Raw genomic sequence first — 19510 nt, 5'->3', positions numbered from 1 at the left:
GTAGCAATGACCACAATATGAGATGGTTTTAAAAGAGGATTAGTTCAAATTCAGAGGAAGCTGACCTATTTCAGACTAATTGTCTACCTAATCAAGTGCTTCTTATTCTGATAGACAGCAAGATCTCAAAGAGGGAACTGTCATATGCAGTAACTTGCTATAGACAGAATCTTATGTTACATCCTTTGTATATTTATTATGAAGTTTTAGTTTTAATTCCTACTTGCCATTCTAAGCATACACGTGTTACATCTCCCACAAAGACCATTCTTCATGCCCACTAGAACTCCTGTCAATTCTGACATTTAAGATTTCTTAAAAGTAGTTTATTTTGAGAGCATTTCATTTATAGATGTCACCTATTTTTATTTATTTTTAATTAGTTCTTTTATTTTTTTATCTATGCTTCATTTATTACCTATTGTTATGGAAAATTAATTATACTGCGGATGTTTTATTATAGAGATAGCAATCTGAAAGAAAACCTCCTGAATATTGGGGGGGGGGGGAATGAAACAAATGAATGCATAACAAATAAATTTTAAAACAGAAGGTGATGTAAAACATCCTGTAAAACTTCAAGAATAACAGTCTTGATCTTAAAACCACAATTAAGACCAGAATCTTTGTTGCTAAGGAAGGCAGTTGGTTAAGTGAGACACGTAATTTTATAATGGTTGTTAAGCGAATCATTGAAGTAAATGAATCACATGGTTGTTAAGCAAATCCAGTTTCCCCTACAGCAGGGGTGTCCAAACTTGGCAACTTTAAGACTTGTGGACTTCAACTCCCAGAATTCCCCAGCCAGCTCTGGACACCCCTGCCCTACAGACTTTGCTTATTGGAAGCCATGTGGGAAGGTTTTATGGCCCCATCAGATCCCGGTTCGAGGAGGAGGTGGAATTGAGACCATTTGACAAGGATTGTACATCCCCCTTTGGAATACTTGGAGAGGCCAGGGGCTGAGGATGATGCTGTCCCAGGCCTCTTGAGCATTGGGGGAGGTGGTTGACCCAATGGAGAGCTGCCTGCCCTCAACAGACACAGGGGAGGATTGGCTGCTGACAGGCAGTGGTGTCAATGGTGCCCTCAGTCGCTCCAAGGGCATGAAGAGTAGAGCGGAATCAAGTTCCAAGGAGATCCGCAAGGCTGCTCAAGGAGAAAGGCGCTCAACTCCTCCTCACAAGGAACACCTGGCATGGGATGACTTAAGCAGAAGCCAGAGGAAATCGGCTTTGTCAAGAATTGTTTGTTTTGGCATACACTCCCCCGGCTTTGGAAAAACTAAGCCTTGACTTGTGTTTCTGCCTGTGCGTTGTCTTGTGCCTTTGCTTTGTGCACTTGCCCTGCCCTGTGGACCTGGACCCGTGAACTTGTACCTTGTTTTTGGACTTCCTCTCTGCCTTTACGAATTAGTTTTATTGCTCACTGATTTTTGCTTGTGGGATAGTGGGTGGCTTACTGGCCATTGTAGGCCCATTTGTTGTGGAATTTAACAGAGCAATAAAGAACTCTATTGAAGCCTTTCTCTGCCTAGGCGACCTTGGTCATAACAGAAGGTCACAAATGGCCATCATATGACTCCGGGATCCACCAATCAGAATAGAGCTGGAAGGGACCTTGGAGGTCTTCTAGTCCAGCCCCCTGCTCAAATAGGAGATCCTATACCATTTCACAAAGGATGCTGTAACTCCTCCAAATGCATGCTGGTTGCCAAGTGCCCAAACTTTGATCACATAACCATGAGGATGATGAGACAGTTGTAAGTGTGAGGACCAGTTGTCACTTTTTTCATTGCTCTTGTAATTTTGAGCAACTCCTAAATGAATGGTTATACGTTGAGAACTACCTGTACCTGTTTCCAAGAATTATCTTGGGTTTCACACAAATCTTGATAGGCATTTGTAGAAAACAGGTATTACCAAAAATAATCAATATGGCAGCTGTAATGGTGCAATCAAAGTTCTGCTTGTTTTTGTATGTGTCAGACATAAGAAGCCATCATGTCCCCATCTTTTCTTTTTTGATAGTATCTTGTGGGCATACTGGTGAGTAGCTATTCCTAAAAAAAGTAAAGGTTTCCCCTGCCAATTGTGTCTGATTCTAGGGGACAAGACTCATCTCTGATTCACCGCCGAAGAGCCAGCATTGTTGAAGAGGTTTCTGTGGTCATGTGGCCTGTATGACTATATGCTGAAGATGCACGGAATATGTTACCTTCCCACTAAAGTGGTACCTATTTATCTACTCGCATTTGCATGCTTTCAAACTACTAAGTCATCAGGAGCTGAGGCAAGTAACAGAAGCTCACTGCATCACATGGTACATAGGTCTCAAACTGCCAATTTTCTGGTTGGCAAGCCCAATGACTTAACACTCAGCCACCCTGTCCCTTAGCTATACCTAGTACATTGCTTATAAATGTATCCACCAAGAAAGAATCCAGCAATTAATTCCGCATTGGTTATGAACATGCTACGGAAAAGATGACAGGGATTGACATTAGTTTGCTTTTGTTAAACATGTGGTCCTCAACATATGACCATTTATTTAACCATCGTTCAAAGTTATGAAGACGGTCAAAAAAGTGACTTATGACTGGTCCTTGCACTTAGAACTGTTGCAGCATGCTCATGCCATATGATAATTATTTGGGTGCTTGGCAACTGACATGTATTTATGATGGTTGCATCATCCTAAAATCACATGATTGCCATTTGGGACGTTTCCAGATAGTTTCCGACAAACAAAGTCAATGGAGGAAGCCAGATTTGCTTAATGACTGTGTGATTCATTTGACAATCATAGAAAAAAAGTCATAAAATTGGGCATGACTCACTTAATGACTGTATTGCTTAGCAACAGAAGTTCCAATCCCAACTGTGGTCCTAAATCAACTTATCAACCACCTTATTTCTTTATCTGTCAAATATATAACTGCAGCTGTTGCTAGATTCTTAAGAGTAGTTAAAAAAGAAAAGTATATGAAATTTAAAAAAAAATAAAAAGAAACAAAAGCATTTGAAAAACATCCATGGTAGAACTAGAATTAAAAAAAATGTAAACATTAGTAAAATCAATTGATGTTTTAAGGCTGACCATATCCATTGCAGTTACTTACAGATGGATAAACTCTTCAATGGCAGCCATTTTTAGAACACCCAGTGTGTTCTTTTTGTTTTGTCTGTCAGTCCCAAAATAGGTGACAACGACGCATTGATTTATTAAGTTATTAAGGAGGCTGGGACATAGAAGAGAGTAGTGGATATAATGAATAGTAGTGGATATAAAAATACACATTTTTAAATCAACTACAGCATTCAATTGTAGAGATTTTGTTGTGCAGTTTTGCTTGTTGTTTTGGCAATCCAGACTTCATCATATGAACTTCAATCGCTCAGGGCCAAAGGAACCAGTAATTCAGTCAGCCACTTTATCACAGTCACTTTTCACTTTTCTGAGCCTCTAACTCTCAGGGCATCAGCAGCCAGGGGATAGCATTTGTAAAAATGACTGTACAAAAAAAAAAAAAAAAAAGCTGTACGTACTCCACTGAGTCTGTGGGCATTATGCAAGCAATCTAACCTTGAAGGCTCTCACAATTCATACTTCATAAAAGTAAGATGCAAAGGGAAACTTAAATGTACCCAAAAATCAATTGTAGCTGCTTATTGGTTTAATAATTACTGGATCATTATTCATCTTGGGAACTTTCATTGCTTATTTCAATAGTGATTAAATCATTAAATGAAGTGAGAAATTGAGATTTAGCTCAGATTAGGACCAGTCTGCAACTGATTCATGCTGCTATTTGTCACAGACTAGAGCAAGAAAATTTCAGAACACCAAGGGGTAAGCTCTGGACATTGTGGAATTAAAAAAAACTAATTCTTAAATAGTTTTATCAACACCAACAATTAATAATGCTTGTATCCAAATGATCACCTGCTAATTTCTACATATGAAGATATTATTCAAACAGCTGTGTTTTGCCACCTGATTTATAATTGAACCTATGATATTTATCATAGCAAGAACTTTTATAGATGAGAAGATAATTCTCCCATGTTTCCGTTCGATATGAAATCGTTGATTGGGGAATACCAACTGTCCATATGAGATATAATCAGCGCTCTTATGTCTGCCTGTCTATCCAATCATCTATTTCTGCCAGACAGCTGAAGTACATGTTTTTACACAATATCTCAAGGTAGTAAAGAATTGTAGGGGACAGAAAGATAAAGAATTGTAAGTTGCTATCTCTTTTTGTCTAGTGACCCTCTGTATTTTTTGCAGCTTAAATAAACGAACAGATTTCAAATAAAATTAATATTTAAATAAAGAATTAAAATCTGCCCCAACTTCAGTTTGTGCAAAATGCAGCCCCTTGGATGCTTGGCGGGGGATACACCTATTTTGGGATTCCTATGCTGGCTTCCCATTAACTTCTGAAAGTAATTTGAAGTCCTGGTTTCATCTCCATGCTTCTGTAAGAGCCCGAAAAAAGATGAATTTGCTTTGAGTAGTTACATTAAAAGATACAGTACTGCAACTTTAAAAAGCCAACTCCTTATAAAAGTCTTGCCTTTTTCCAGACTGTGGCATCTACAGTTCTTTCTGCTCCAGCCTATGCCAGATAGCCAGGAAGAATTAGGCTAAGAATGGAGCAGGAGTTGCCCAAGTGCACGGGGCAGATTCCTTCAGGATTGCTTTTCTCCCAAATCCCCAGCTGATGCAGACCATGGTCAACCTGATCTTTCTTTGGCCTGCCATACCAAACTTTATCCCATTTTGTTGATTATGCTGCTGATGGAGAGAGGCAGACATGGTCCCGAGTCCATTTACATAACTTCTTTCCAACATCCTGTTGGATTGGAAAAACTAAAATCAGAATGAGGGATTGTCGTCTGCTGCAGGTGGATGTGAACAGATTTGCCCTGTGTTCCTGTGGGATTGCTAAGATTGAAGTAGAGGGAGAGCTGCACTTAGATATACTAAGTTATCAGAACAGTGAGGTTGGCCAGCCAGAACTCCCCAAAAACAGTTAAACAGAAACCACCCCTCTCCATCTGAGAGTTACCTACAAGGTATGGTATCTCAATGGCTAAGTATTGTTGAAAACAATCAGAGACCAATATAACACTCTAAGTGGGTTGGTGGCATGAATTTAGGGAAAAGAGATGGGGGAGGGACAGTCTGATTTCATAACTATAAAAGTCTACCCATTGGCACCCTGAAAGGAATTTCTTGTGTAACCAGGCAACAAGCTCAGCAATCACTAAGCAACCTGATTGCTGGGCAGCACAATGGGTGATTGGCAGCTCTGACTGAGAGGCTGGAAGCAGCCCTTGACCCAGGAAACAGCTACTGAAAGCGGCGCTGCCTCTGCCCAGGGAGCCATGGCCTTTTCTAAGGCTCCTAGTTCCTCTCACACACATGTGCAGCTGTGATTGGAGCGGGTGAAACAAAGGCTGTTGCTGTGTGGGTGGTTGAAGATGGTAGGTGAAGGCTCTGTGAATGGTACGTCAATCAAAGTACTTTAACTTGGAGAATCGGCGGATTCAGAAGATAAACAATAGTGACGTTTCTTTTCCAATTTCCTACCAGGTGGGAACAGAAATTTTCCGATAAATAGTAAAAAAACAACATATAGAACGTCCCTTCTTTCAGAAAAAAACCTGGAAGTGTTTCAAAGCATTAGCTAAAGCCATTTCTTTGAATATATATATATATATATTCATATATATATATATGTAGTTGTAATACCTTTTGCCTTCTGCCAACCTAGCAGTTCGAAAGCATAAAAATGCAAGTAGAAAAATAGAGACCACCTTTGGTGGGAAGGTAACAGTGTTCCGGGTGCCTTCAGCATTTAGTCATGCTGGCCACATGACCATGGAGATGTCTTCAGACAGTGTTGGCTCTTCGGCTTTGAAATGGAGATGAGCACCGCCCCCTAAAGTCAGGAACGACTAGCACATATGTGCGAGGGGAACCTTTACCTTTACCTTTACAATGGCTTTTGCACCATATCCTGATTACAATAAATCCTAATAAGATGAAATGCTGGTGAAGTCAATTCTTCCTGTTGCAAATTTGAAATACTTAAAAACACTTACATACAATCAGTACTGTACTAAATAAAAAGTATTAGAGTGGGAGTGACAATACTGCATTGGAATATTTTGATTCTGGAAAAGTATAATCAAAAATTGAAAACAGAGAACATCTTCAAGTACTTTGTTCCAATCTGGAAGTTTCTGAGCATATCATTTCTAGAATAAAATGAAGAGGATTTTATACAAAACAGCTTCCAATGCCTCTTCTCATTTTCAGAGTCGTCAAGTAAAGCTTTAGTATAGGTCAGTGACCCAGACTTCATTATATTTATTTATTTATTTATATTTGGTGCTTCTAGACCGCCCCCTCTCCCAGAAGGGACTCGGGGCGGTGTACAGTCCATAAAGAATATCACAAAATACAATAAAAAAGTTAAATATGTACAGTTTGGAGGAGGTTAAAATGCAATTAAAAGAACTGTACAAAGCTAATATAAATATAAGTTTTAAATCCCTAAAACAGACACAACAAATTAAAAAACCCCTAAGATAACCAGATAATAATACATTTGCCAGGAGGGACAGTTGTAATTATGCCAGGCCTGCTAATCGGAATAGGTGAGTCTTCAATTTTTGCCGGAAGGAGCGGAGGTCAGAAGTGGTTCTAATGTCGGGGGGGAGGTCATTCCAGAGGGTTGGGCCCATCACAGAGAAGGCCCTACTCCTTGGTGTCGCCCGTTGGCATTGCCTAGTGGACGGCACCAGGAGAAGTCCCTCCCTGTGTGAGCAAATTGGCCGCAGGGATGTAATACAAATTATAACATGCATGATAAAAATAAATGTTGTCATATTTTGCCTATTTTGTTGTAAACAATGCACATTTTCTACAGGCTACAAATACAAACCTGGCAACGGGAAAAATTATCTTGGGATATTTATTTGTCCACAAAAGCTGCATGTAGAATACTTTGGGGCTAGGAAGAAATGGTAGTAACTCACTGTAGATATTGGTAAACATTACAGTACAGCAAATATGACCCCATATTTGCTGTACTGTAATGTAATGTAATGTAATGTACTGTACTCCTATCTTTGTAGAGATAAAGTCTTTCAGTGTTGGGAACTTGGCTCTTATTCTATTTTGCCTGGCAAAACGTTTTTGCCAACAGGTTTGTTTTTGTGCACCAATGGACAATATTAATTTATTTTGGCTGTCTCACTTTTTTCTCATTAAATCAGTTAGGGTTAATAATCAGTGATTGATAGATGCCTCTTGAATGTATGTTGGTGCTTTTGAGTCAGTTATGACTCCTGGCGACTGTCTGGACTAGTCCCTGCAATTTTATTGGCATGATTTGGAACCTGGTGCCTTAACCACTATACCAAACTGGCTCTGGCAAATGTTATGTACCCAAAAACCTTTTGGACATGAGTTAACACTAGTGGTGAAATTTTGTGATATTTATCTTCCAATATTGCTGATGTATATTAAATCACAACAGAATAAAGCCGTCTAAAGTTTGTAAGTTGGGCACTTAGACTTATATACTACTTCACAGTGCTTTTATAGCCCTCTCTAAGCAGTTTAGAGTCAGCCTCTTGCCCCACACAATCTGGGTCCTCATTTTAACCGCTTCGGAAGGATGGAAGGCTGAGTAAACTTTGAGCCTAGTGAGATTTGAACTGCCAAATTGCAGTCAACTGGCAGTCAGCAGAAGTAGCCTGCAGTACTGCATTCTAACCACTGCGCCACCATGGCTCTTTGGTATGAGAATATAATTGAAATCAATTGGTATATTCTGTTTGTAATTCTATGTCAACAATTCTTTGTTCACAAGCTATCTTTGCATGATCTTCCAGGTGCATCAGCATCTCACTGGAAAACCCCAATTCATCATTTATTTGGAGTTTTCAAGAATTGTCTGACAAGGTATTTTGACCTTTATGTTGAAAATGAGCTTTTAGCCAATACCTAAGTATATGCAGCCCCTTTTTAATTTTTTATAAAGTTACCTCCAAACATAGAGCAGTGTTAGGTACACCTTATGCTACCTGAAATAGCTTTCTTAGGAAACCAGTTCAAACTTTCTCCAGTTTCTCATATTTGATTTTTTTCAGGAGTTTGTCAGCCCTACTCTTAGAGAGAAGAGAGAATTGCTAATAAAAGCTGAGACATGTTTCAGGTTCCTCTTGTTTTGGTTGGTTTGTTGCAAACTTCAAAGGGGCTCATGTAAAAACTTTATTAAATTTTTAAAAAAGAAATCAATAATAAAAATATGAAACATTATACAAATCAAATAGGCATAGATGTAGCATTTCAGTGCGAGGTTTCCTCTCCTCATATTCTAAATGATTTATAGCAGTTTCAAGAAGGTAACCAAGAAATTGTTGGTTTTTTTCATGTTTTCCATGAGGTGGGATCATAGTATTTCTCAATCTCAACTAGCTGTCTTCTTACAGGAAATGGGATTTAAAAGAGTGAGTGGAAGAGGCAGCAGATAATAGCAGTACACACTAAGTAAACTAGATAGGATGGTTAACTCAGGGAACTGAAGTAAAAATATAGGGTTCACCTCAAATTAAGAAAATAATGCTTGTAGAATAAAGGATCCTCCTTCAAAACTTTGTAAGAAGCAGCTAACCAGTGTAGAACTAAAAAGTACACTTGTTTTTTTTAGGAAAGATAAATTTCTTCATCCATAGATTGTTCTTTTAAAAAATCCTGTGCTCATAAGTATAATGATAGGATACACTGAGATATGCTATTTATTTCACCCTCTATCATGTCTACACACTTCACAGAGGGCAAAAGGGTAGACTGACACTTTAAAAATAATTGTGAGCCACAAAGGAATAGGTTTGGTGACTAGCAGCAGAGCCTCCATGAGGTCTGGAGATGTTGGGAGATGCTCAGCAGCATGTCTTTTGAAGCAGAAGGGGCTGCCAGAACCTAAGCATTGATAAATCCTTACTAGTAATGGTGAAGTTCGGTGGCAGCAGATAGGTCATTTTTCAAAAATCACTGACAGATGGCACAAGACTGCTTTGTGGCCACAGACTGTTTGTTATGCAGGTCTACCTTATACATAAAATGATAATTTTATATACCAAATCACTAGAAATATTTTAAGACTAAAATAACTAATAGGGCAGATTTTGGTTCCCTCATATTTTAATTTCTTTTGGGAAATATGAATAAGCAAAGCTAAAATTTACCCAAAGTATATTCAATTAAAAATAGTTATTGATAGATAAAATACATCATCAAGGGAGACTCCCCAACAAGCCTAAAGCCTTGCCTTACTTAAAGGATTAATTAGGGATGTGAAATTAATTTTATTAAATTTACACACTGCCCATCTCCCCAGTAAGGCGACTGAATGCTTACAGATTTGATGTGATAGGAATCACAGAACAAATAAGAATGGCTCCCTTGTCCAAAGATTGCTGGCGATACTCTTTTTTTGTTGCTCAAATGCATCAAAAGGCTGTTTAGGATGCCGATTATAGTCTTGTAAATTGAACAATTCTACCACCACCATGAACACTAAAAGAAACACCTACTGGATCAAGTAATATTTCTACCATGACCAACCAGATGCCCTGAAAAGCCATGGTATTAATAGTAGCACAAGTACTGAGGCACATAATACTATCACCACTGTGGTCTCCTTCCCATTACATGTGCATGTAGTGCGGACTCCACCTTACTATTCTACCAGGATCCCTTGCACAGTCCGTCTTGTTCATGTTTCTGCTTAAATATCCTGGTTCTCTATATGGCCAAACGCAAGGGTTTCTGAGGAGCAGCTGCATTTCCCCCCACTGTGAATAGGCTATTCTCTTGGCAGCCCATGGGAAAGCGTCTCGGGCAGCCACGTGTTATAAAAGAAGAGAAAGTTACCAAACTTTCCCGCACGAGGTTCCTCCGTAATTTTCGGTAACAGTTCTTAGAAAAGCGCTAAAGAAGAAACTAATCAAGCGCCCAAGGAAACAAATCCATAAAAAGCAAAAGGCAAAAATCGCAGCTTAGTCACAATTCCTACGCTGAAGTCGCGAGAACCAAGCAGCGCCCTTCCTCAAGAACGTCTTTCTCGGCGTCACATTCCAATTCACGTGTCAGAAAGTTCTAAAAACGTATACATGGATTGGCCGCCTTTCGGTGATTGTCGCTTCTGATTGGCTTAAATTGTTGACTTTGTGTGCCTCCTGAATACGGCTACGTTGGCGCCATTAATCATTGGCCGACTCACTATATGCAGGCTTTGGATTGGTTGCTATGCGGCCGGCCTTCTAATTAGGGTTGCGCTGTGGCTATGTCGGCCGCGTTGCTGGAGCTAGAGATGGTGGGAGCGGGAGTCCTACCGGTTGGGTCTCGGCCGCGGCCGCTGCTGCTTCTCGGTCCTCCCGCCTCGGGTCGTTCAGCACTGTTGTTCCGCGCAGCACTAGCAGGTGCTTCCATTGACTCCTTGGCTCGAGTGTTGTTTTTGGCACCGCGGCCGCTGGAGCGGCTTCCTGGCGGGAAAGCAGCTGGAGGAGGAGCAATCCAGGTGTGAATGAAACGGGGGCTTTGTAGTTCTCAGTCCATGTGGAAACTGGAAAGGGTTGTTCCTGCAGTATGCAAGATAAACAATGTATCTGTATGAATTGGTGGGAATTTACTGGGTTTGTTATTTTACATTTAGCAGATAGCAACTTTTTCTCCTTCAGATTTTTTTTTAACCTTTTTCTTTTTTTTTATTAAAAGAGTTTTGTACAAACAGATTTTCCCCCTTTTCACCCCCCCGCCATACAATGTAAATCTCATACAAATGCTATGCCCCCCCAACCCCCCCGCAAAAATTCACATTCAAATATTATACTAAATACTTTGCCCCCTCCCCTCCCCCCGTCTTAAAATAAATTACTCATATTGTATCCCCTCTCCTCCCAACAAACACAATATAAATTTCTCTTAGATTAATAATAGCACATTGATCCCATCTTCTAAGCTAATTTAACATATATAACTCTTAATATAATTTTCTCCTAAAATAACATTGTTTCGTTAATCCCATCTTCTAATTTATTCATACATATATAATGCCCCGCCCTCCACCCTAACCCTCCCCCACCTCCCACACAAACCTACCCCCCTGACTTCCGCTGTATACCATTCTAACAATTCCAAACATCCCATATATTATTTACTCTGATCATCTATCAATCTAAACATTCTTACCTAAAGGCTACATAATAACTCCTAGTCTGGTATTTATTCTCTATATAATCAATCCATTTTACCCATTCCTGTGTATAATCCTCCTGTTTCTGAGCTTTTAAGAAAGCTGAAATTTTTTCCATTTCGGCGAACCCCGCCACCTTCTGAATCCATTGATCAATTGTCGGTAAAAAATCTTTTTTCCAATGTTGCGCAATCAACAACCTAGCTGCTGTGACCATATGCAAGGCCAATTTTATTTCCCCTTTGGAGAAATCCTTAGCTATACCCAATAAAAACATTTGCGGAGTAAATTGTATTCTTTTCTTAAATACATTCTGCATAACCCACCATATTTTTATCCAAAAAGCTTTAACCTTGTTGCAGGTCCACCATACATGAAAAAAGGTAGCATCTAGACACCCGCATCTCCAACATTTTGGTTGAACATTTGGGTACATGCATGATAATTTTTTAGGATCTAAATACCATCTGTAAAACATTTTATAAAAGTTCTCCCTTAAATTCTGTGACTGTGTAAATTTAACATTCTGAACCCATATTTTTTCCCACGTTTCCAACATAACCACCAAAATTCTGAGCCCATTTAATCATACAATCCTTAACCAATTCACTTTCTGAGTCTCTCTTTAACAATACATTATATATTCTTTTAACTTGTTTTGGGCCAGTCTCTTTTATCTGCTTAATCAGTTCCACTTCTTTATCCATAAAACCGACCCTACGATCTTCTTCCCATCTCTTCTGTAGCTGTATGTAATGTAACCAATTTAAAGTAATTCCTTCTTCCAACAGCTGTTCCAAAGTTTTTAACTTCCATTCGTCCCCATCAGCAATAAGCACATCTTTATATAAACAACCCCCGAGTGACTTAGTATACATAATCCCCATGGTGTCTGCAAGATCCAGCCAAAGCGGTATTTTATAATCCCAATTGGGCCGGTGCTTCTTCCATATTCTCATCAAGGCACTTCGGAGAACATGATTGTTAAACACTTTATCCACCCTATCTTCATAAAAAAGGTATGCATGCCATCCCAGAACAAGATCATGGCCTTCTATATTCAGCAAATCCATTTTTGTTTTCCCAAACCAATCTGCTACATGCGTTAGTACCGCAGCTTCATAGTACAATCGGAGGTTTGGGAGTCTGAGGCCGCCTCTTTCACGAGTATCTTGCATAATCTTCATCTTTACTCTCGGTTTTTTCTCCTTCCAAACAAATTTATTTAATGTTGTTTGCCAATTTAACAAGGTTTTATCTGATTTAAGGTCCTTCAGATTTTTGTATGACTTTATTCGTGGGATGGGGGTGAGAGGTATGACCGGAATTTTGGGGTATGTAGCTTCATTCTCTGGGACTCTAGAAAGCCAACATATTTTCTCTATGTTGATTAATCACATTGCAGAAAATTTGGAAGAATATTGGGAAGGAAAATAATTTCAGTTGTATCTCAGAAAAATATTTATAGACTTAAATGGGCCTATGTGTCTCAAATAATTAATACATAGAATGATGTTGAACGTCTGTAGGTGTAAATGCACATTTTCTGTCATTAGCTTACTATGGGGATGGATTTCAGAATTAGTTACTCTAGCCCAGTGTTGGGTATTTATTGCAAGATGTAAATTGTGGGGTTTCAGCTTTTCAGTATCTGCCATCATTCAGGGAAAGTGTTTTTATGAAGGCTATCTTGATATCTACCATGACTTTTTGTCTAACATCCTTGGTCACTAATGTGTTGTTGTTTTTGTCTCAAGAAAATCCATTTCCTGTACCCGTCTTCCTTCCAGGAGCTACTTCAACTGTTGGCCTCCTTGCACCAAACCTTACCTAATAGCCCCTCCATGATTGCTCTGGATGGTTTGGAAGAATACCTGAACAGTTGTTCCAGTGCCTATACAGCAGCCCAGTTTGTAGCTCTGTTGCTGGACACATCTAATCATTTCACTCAGAAATGTCATTTGTCTGTGGGTTGCCAGCTGATTGTTTCCATGAAGTTTCTGGGGGAAGCTGGGGAAGAAGCAGAACTTTTCTCAGCCATTGAACGCTACTTCCCAACAAAACTGTGGCTGCATCCAGACACTGGGAAAGATGGTGGTTTAGATAATCAAAATTTAACCAGGCTGGTTAAGGCACAACTCTTCCAGCCAGGAACAAAGGATCAAGAATGGATGGTGAAATTTGATGCACAAGGTAGCATGACAGTCTCTCTATGGCCATGCAAAAATGAAAATGAGAATGAAACAGTTTCTGAAAATAGGCCTTCTGATTCTGAAGTTGATAGCACTCTGCCTAGCTCCCAGACTTAAGGACTTCTAGACAATATTTTGATCTACAGCAAACACACCTTCCATTAATACAGAATGTGATTTTTTTAAAATCAAAGTTTGAGTTTTTCATTTAGACTGAACTGGCAAGTTGACAATTAAAAGAAATGTAATCAATTTTAGTGTTGCACAAAGTTGGAGGTAGCTTGTATGCTATTTGGTCAGTTAGAAGAGTATTCTCTGCACTGTGATTCCTCTGGAAGGGGTGGTGGCTTGGGCTGCTCCAGTTTCTTCGCATTGATATGGATTTGTTAGCCCTTGGAAGAAAGGAGGGAGTCCAATAATAGAGTATACTCTGCATAGTAATTGTCCTAAGTGTTCTCAAGAAGCTATGTTGGAGAAGCCTTCTAAAATATGTACTTGGAGAGTGTCAAAAGGGCTTTTCAGCACTTAGGCCCTCAGCTGCTATTTGCAAACTGGCTGGAAATGAAACCAGATTAAGGAATCCCTGTTCAGATTTTAGCCCCCGTCTTTGCTTTGGCTAAAGTGATGGCCTGATATTCATTGTGCATTATGTTTACATGGAACCCTGATTAGTGGATTTTCCTGCTTATCTCCACTGAATCAATAAAAAGGCCATTCCTTTCATTGCTCTATTAATGAACTTGTAAAAATACCTCTAATGCCATAATTTCAGACACACACGTATTTAAAATGCAGCTTTTGCTGCTGTTCTGGTGAACTTGTGGGGGGAAAAATAGCAGTGAAAGACAATGACTAGACATGCAAGGATCTTACATTAGCCAATGGGAGTGGAGGGGACTGCCTGCAGTGAGATGGGACAGAGCAATCAAGCCAGGCAGCACCATATGAGCTGGCCCAAGATAGAAAACTAAGTGTCAACTTTGAATGGAACCTGGCAGAAGCCATTTCTCTATTCCTCAATTGCCACACTGAGTGGGGAGGGGGAAGGAGGATGAAATGCATTGCTAGACAAAACAGAACTTTCTCATAGAAACCAAGGTCATCTCTACAGGTGGTGAATAGAGGCAGGGAGGAGTGCCTGGAGAGTCCGCCAATTAATCTAATTGGGCAACATAACCTGTGACTTTTGGGGAGGGAGTTATTTCCTATTATACTGAAACCACAGGAAACATTTACAGTTGGTTTTCCATTTGATTGTGCCAATATGATGTACCCAATAAAGAAGTTCTTAGAGGAAGACCTTAGCCTCAGTATTCTGATTTGCTTGGGTTTGTTAGGCGGGATCATGACATAAGTTTGAAGTGAAGCAGAAAAAGATGGGCAGAGATTACTTTAAGAAATGGGGCAAGGTCGTCGTTCATATGACTCCTAGAGCAAGACTCTCCAAACTTTTCAATCCCTTTCAGATGATTCATTGATCCCCAATTATATGAAAATAATAAATTCAGTACTATTACTTTAACAGGACTACAAATAATATGCTCTTAGTAGTTCCATTGACCTTTTGGAGTTGATATTGCTCACTTGAGGAACCCTGCCTTGGAGGAATGGCATTACTATAACCTTCCCCATCTTAAACTACCATTTGTACTTATAGATAAGCCCATCTGTGGATAAACTGAGTCCTGGATTTTTAACCAAAATATCATAAACAATATGCCACTGCAGTTAACTGCCCTGCATTTCTCATGGTAAATTGGAGTATGGGAATACAGGTACTTAAAAAAAATAATTACATTTATAATTGTCATCTGTAAACCACCCCAGTCACTTTACCATGTCTAAATTTGATTGATAAAAATACAAGCGCATTCTTGAATAAGCTGAATCCAAATTAATTTGGGGTATATTTGGCACCTAAAATTCTCAGCTTATCCACAATAATATGTGGGATAGCCTTCCGCTTGTACTAGACAAAGGGCAGACAGGTTTCAGGGCTGGGTATCCACTTGTTCTCAATTTCAGGCCCAGAGAATCCATGGCCTAGCTGTGGAAGGCAGTGTTTCCGCCCTAAGGCTAGACCTGAGACAAACCAGCAGAATGGACTTGCAAAGTGTGGATATTATTTTGATCCCCGCCTGATAAAAGATCTCCCCAAGTTCTAGGCTGAAAGTCATGTCTTGGCTGTCATCCAATATCAGCCAGCGGAGCTGAAAAGCTGCATTTCTGATAGTGACTGCAAAGAGGCTTCTGTTACGTTGATAAAAACTATCATTAAGCAAGGCCAAGCCCGGGACTCTAACCTGCTGTTCAAAGGGTGTGAGGTTAGATGTAACCGTTTGTGAGTGTAAGATCAGAAGCTGAAGTCTTCGGAGACTGCCTACTTTCATGCCTTCCTGTGTGCTTTTTACAAGATATGAAATCTGTGAAATCAGAATGTGCCAGCAAGGAGTTGCTTTCACTGAGCTCCAGCAGTTTTGACAATAACTAGCAAGGCTGTGGAGGTTATTTGGGGAGAAAAAATGGGGATGGAATTGATCTGCTTAACATTCTAATGGAGTAGAACAATGTTTCTCAAACTCATTAATGTTAAGATGTGTGGAGTTTGACTCCCAGAATTCTCCAGCCAGCATGAGACTGGACTATGTCAATAGGTGTGTGTATGTATGTGTCCCAGTGGATTTGTGTCATTTTAAGATGGCTCCATCATTGTTAATATCTACTCACTCGTGCCAGGTAAGGTATATTTTTAATATGTATTTTTAAAATATATTTAATAATGTGCCAGGTCTGCCATCTTCGGCGTGTCACCTCGCTGGCATCCTGCCATTCATAGGCTAGGTGGGAGGGCAATAAACAAGTATGGGGATGTGATGAGAGGTAGGGAGGGGGATGACAGCTTGACAAAGACCAGGGTCATGCAGAGCCAGTTTGTGCCAGCCTCAGGGCCATGCACCCTGAGATTGGAATGTGGATTACCCCAAACATCCTAGCGTTTCTCAAAACACCTTTGAAGCTCTTTGCATGAAGGAAAATCTTTGTAACTTTTTTGTGTGGGAAATTTAATTCTAGCTTGACTTTACTGCAGCCAGCAGCCTTTAGGAAAAGAACCTTTCACTTCACCTAAATGAAGTGGTATATCGAAGGTCTTTTTCTCCTAAGGGACCAGGTCTAGAAAAAGTGCAGAGGAGAGCAACCAGGATGATTAGGGGACTGGAGACTAAAACATTAAGAACGGAACTGGACATGGCTAGCCTAGTGAAGAGAAGGATCAGGGAAAACATAATAGCAGTGTTCCAATATTTGAGGAACTGCCACAGAGAGAAAGGGGTCAAGCTATTTTCTAAGGCATCTGAAGGCCAGACAAGGAATAATGGATGGAAACTGATCAAGGAGAGATTCAACCTAGAAATAAGGAGACATTTTCTGTCAGTGAAAACAATCAACCAATGGAACAGCTTGCCTACGGAAGTTGTGGGAGTTCCATCACTGGAAGCTTTTAAAAAGAAACTGGATAGCAATTTGTCTGACATGGTAGAGGGTCTCCTGCTTGAACAGAGGGTTGGACTATAAGACCTCCATGGTCCCTTCCAACTCTTTTTTTAAAATTAAATTATTTATTTTTGTTACATAATTAAAATTCTTTTGTGAACAGTGTGTTGTCTGAATTCCCCCTATAACATTTCCACCAAAAGACATAATTCATTTTACATTATATTTCCATTATTTCCAATTTTAGCCATATTACTTTTCTTCTCCTATTTTCCAATTTCTAGTTTTTAAAATGTACAAACAATATAGTTTTTCTTTCTCTTTAAAAATAAACAATTTATCATTTCTTTTCTATCTATTTTCCATTAATATGAATCTTCAAGTTTCAAATTTCAAGTTTTATATAATCAACATCATTAATTAGCAGCTTTAAGGTTCTTAATATAATTCAGACACATTCTAATTAAAACATATTTTTACCTTGTTAACAATCTCTCCTACTGGATCATATCATTCTACTATTCTCCTATTTATAAATTTTCTTTTCTCTTTCTTTTCTTTATGTGTCTTACCTTTTTTCTTCTGTATTTTCCCTCACTTTTTGATACATGTTCTGAGTATCTCTCCCCCAAGTTCCTCTTTCCCATCTCCCTTTATTTCTCTCTTTATTTTTGGCTAATTTCTTTTTTGGATGCCCTTTTTTCTTCTCTGCTCTCTTTGTGCCTTTACCCCATTGAGTTTTATTTTGCATTTCTACCTTGTTAATTCCTTGTTCATTTACATTGATTGTCTGTTCCCCTCCTGTCTCCACTTTCAACAATTTTTCTGGTTCGTTTTCTGCCTCTTTGTTACCTTTTAATGTTGCTCATGTACTTTTTAACATTTTCAACAACTCCTTTAACATCCCACCATCCATGATCAAATTTAATACACTTTTAATATTATTATATTTTACGTCAATTAATTTAGATCTCAAGATAATGCAATCCTTTTCCAAAGTCCAAAAGTTATATGTTTTCTTTCAGTGTAAACACAATAAAGTCAAGTAAAAAGATGGTAATATGTCTCCTCTCTCCACTAGGTGGCTTTAATTGTTCCTTTATGTACGGTAATCAGATCACTAATTTGTCAAATCTTGTCGGTAGTCGAACCAAAAGTTCAAAGACCATATTCCAATTTTCCTGATCTCCCCCCCCCTTTTTTTTTTAGCTTTAGGTTTTTCCAATTCCCAAATTTATTAACAAAGTTCTTGGTCTCAGTGCTCTCTCACCGATAGCTTTCCCGTCCTTTCTTTCCGTCCTCCGTATCCCAAGTGACGTTTAGCCGCTAGTTTAGCTCTGGAAAAATTTAAACTCCAAAATTTGTTTCTCTTACATCGGCCAATCTTCCTTTGAATCAAACACTCCGTCCGCTTCTCCGCACCTGCACAAATCTTGTTCCAGATGCCCCGTCTCCAGAGCGGTCATACGACGATAGCTGCCAGCCCATCTCCAGAGAGCTTTGAATCGGACCTGCTGGGAAGCTTGCCTTGCCCCCCCCCCCCCCCGCAGGCATCCGAAACGCCTCTCCTTGTGCCCTGTCCCTTGAGGACGGTTCCAATCCACAAAGGATCTCTCGACGACGGCTAGCGGCTGGGTTTTCGCGTAGCTTGGCAGAGCTCGCTATTTCCCCAGCCGTTCTCGACGGGGCACTCTGGGTCTCCATCCGGTCCCTTCCAACTTAATCTGTTAATCAGGTCTTACATTATGCTTATTTTAAAATATTTATTGATTTATTTAAGTTTTGTATGCTGCCCAGTGTCACTTGGGTGAGATGGGCAGCTACATGAATTTGCTAAATAAATAATTATGACCATTGGCTACATTGGCTGAGGATGATGGAAGTGGTAGTTCAGCATGTACAGAAGTAGGGTTTTAATCAAGGGGCTTTGTTAAGGGAGATGATGGATATGGCATCTTGAAGATAAAATCCCCCACTTCCTGTACTGGGAGGGAAGATTTAATTCCCCTACTTGCATATTATTATTATTTTGCTTGGAAGAAATGTGGGTCTATGCCCATGACTTAAGGGACTTCCTGTGACTAAGGGGCTGCAGATTTTGCACCCTTGCCCTCTGAGTGGACAGCCTGCAGCAAATAGGGTGTGAGAGACCCCTGTATTCTGGCACAAAAATTGCCAGACTATCCTCTTTGATTCCCCAGCAAAGTTTATGAACTGAGACTACCTGACCAAGGATGTGTGTATGTGCCGTCCTTTGTGTTTTTTGTGGTGACACAGTGGTTAGAATGTAGTATTGCAGGCTAACTCACTGCTCACTGCCAGAAGTTCAATTCTGATTGGCCATTCAGCCTTCCATCCAGGTCAGTAAAATGGGGACCCAGCTTGTTGGGAGTAATATGCAGACTCTATAAACTGCTTAGAGAGGGCTGTTAAGCCCTTTAAAATGGAATATACGTCTAAGTTCTATTGCTTTATATGTCCCTCAGTATGATTCTCATGGTAATGGATTTGACTCTCACAGCTGAAAAGATGGTCTACTGTA

General features: G+C 39.6%; 1 protein-coding gene across 1 annotated transcript; it reads left to right on the top strand.

Moving 5' to 3' along the window:
* Nucleotides 1-10246: 10246 nt before the first annotated feature.
* Nucleotides 10247-14300, top strand: SWSAP1 (SWIM-type zinc finger 7 associated protein 1). The gene is made up of 2 exons (XM_081934326.1): nt 10247-10609; nt 13042-14300. Exons 1-2 carry the CDS (start codon nt 10376-10378, stop codon nt 13591-13593), a joined length of 786 nt encoding a protein of 261 aa, XP_081790452.1. The 5' UTR covers nt 10247-10375; the 3' UTR covers nt 13594-14300.
* Nucleotides 14301-19510: the final 5210 nt, after the last annotated feature.

Source organism: Natrix helvetica (genome assembly GCF_964273705.1).
Source record: "Natrix helvetica genome assembly, chromosome: 1".
NCBI classification, from domain to species: Eukaryota; Metazoa; Chordata; class Lepidosauria; order Squamata; family Natricidae; genus Natrix; species Natrix helvetica.
This window is presented reverse-complemented; position numbering and strand designations above follow the sequence as displayed.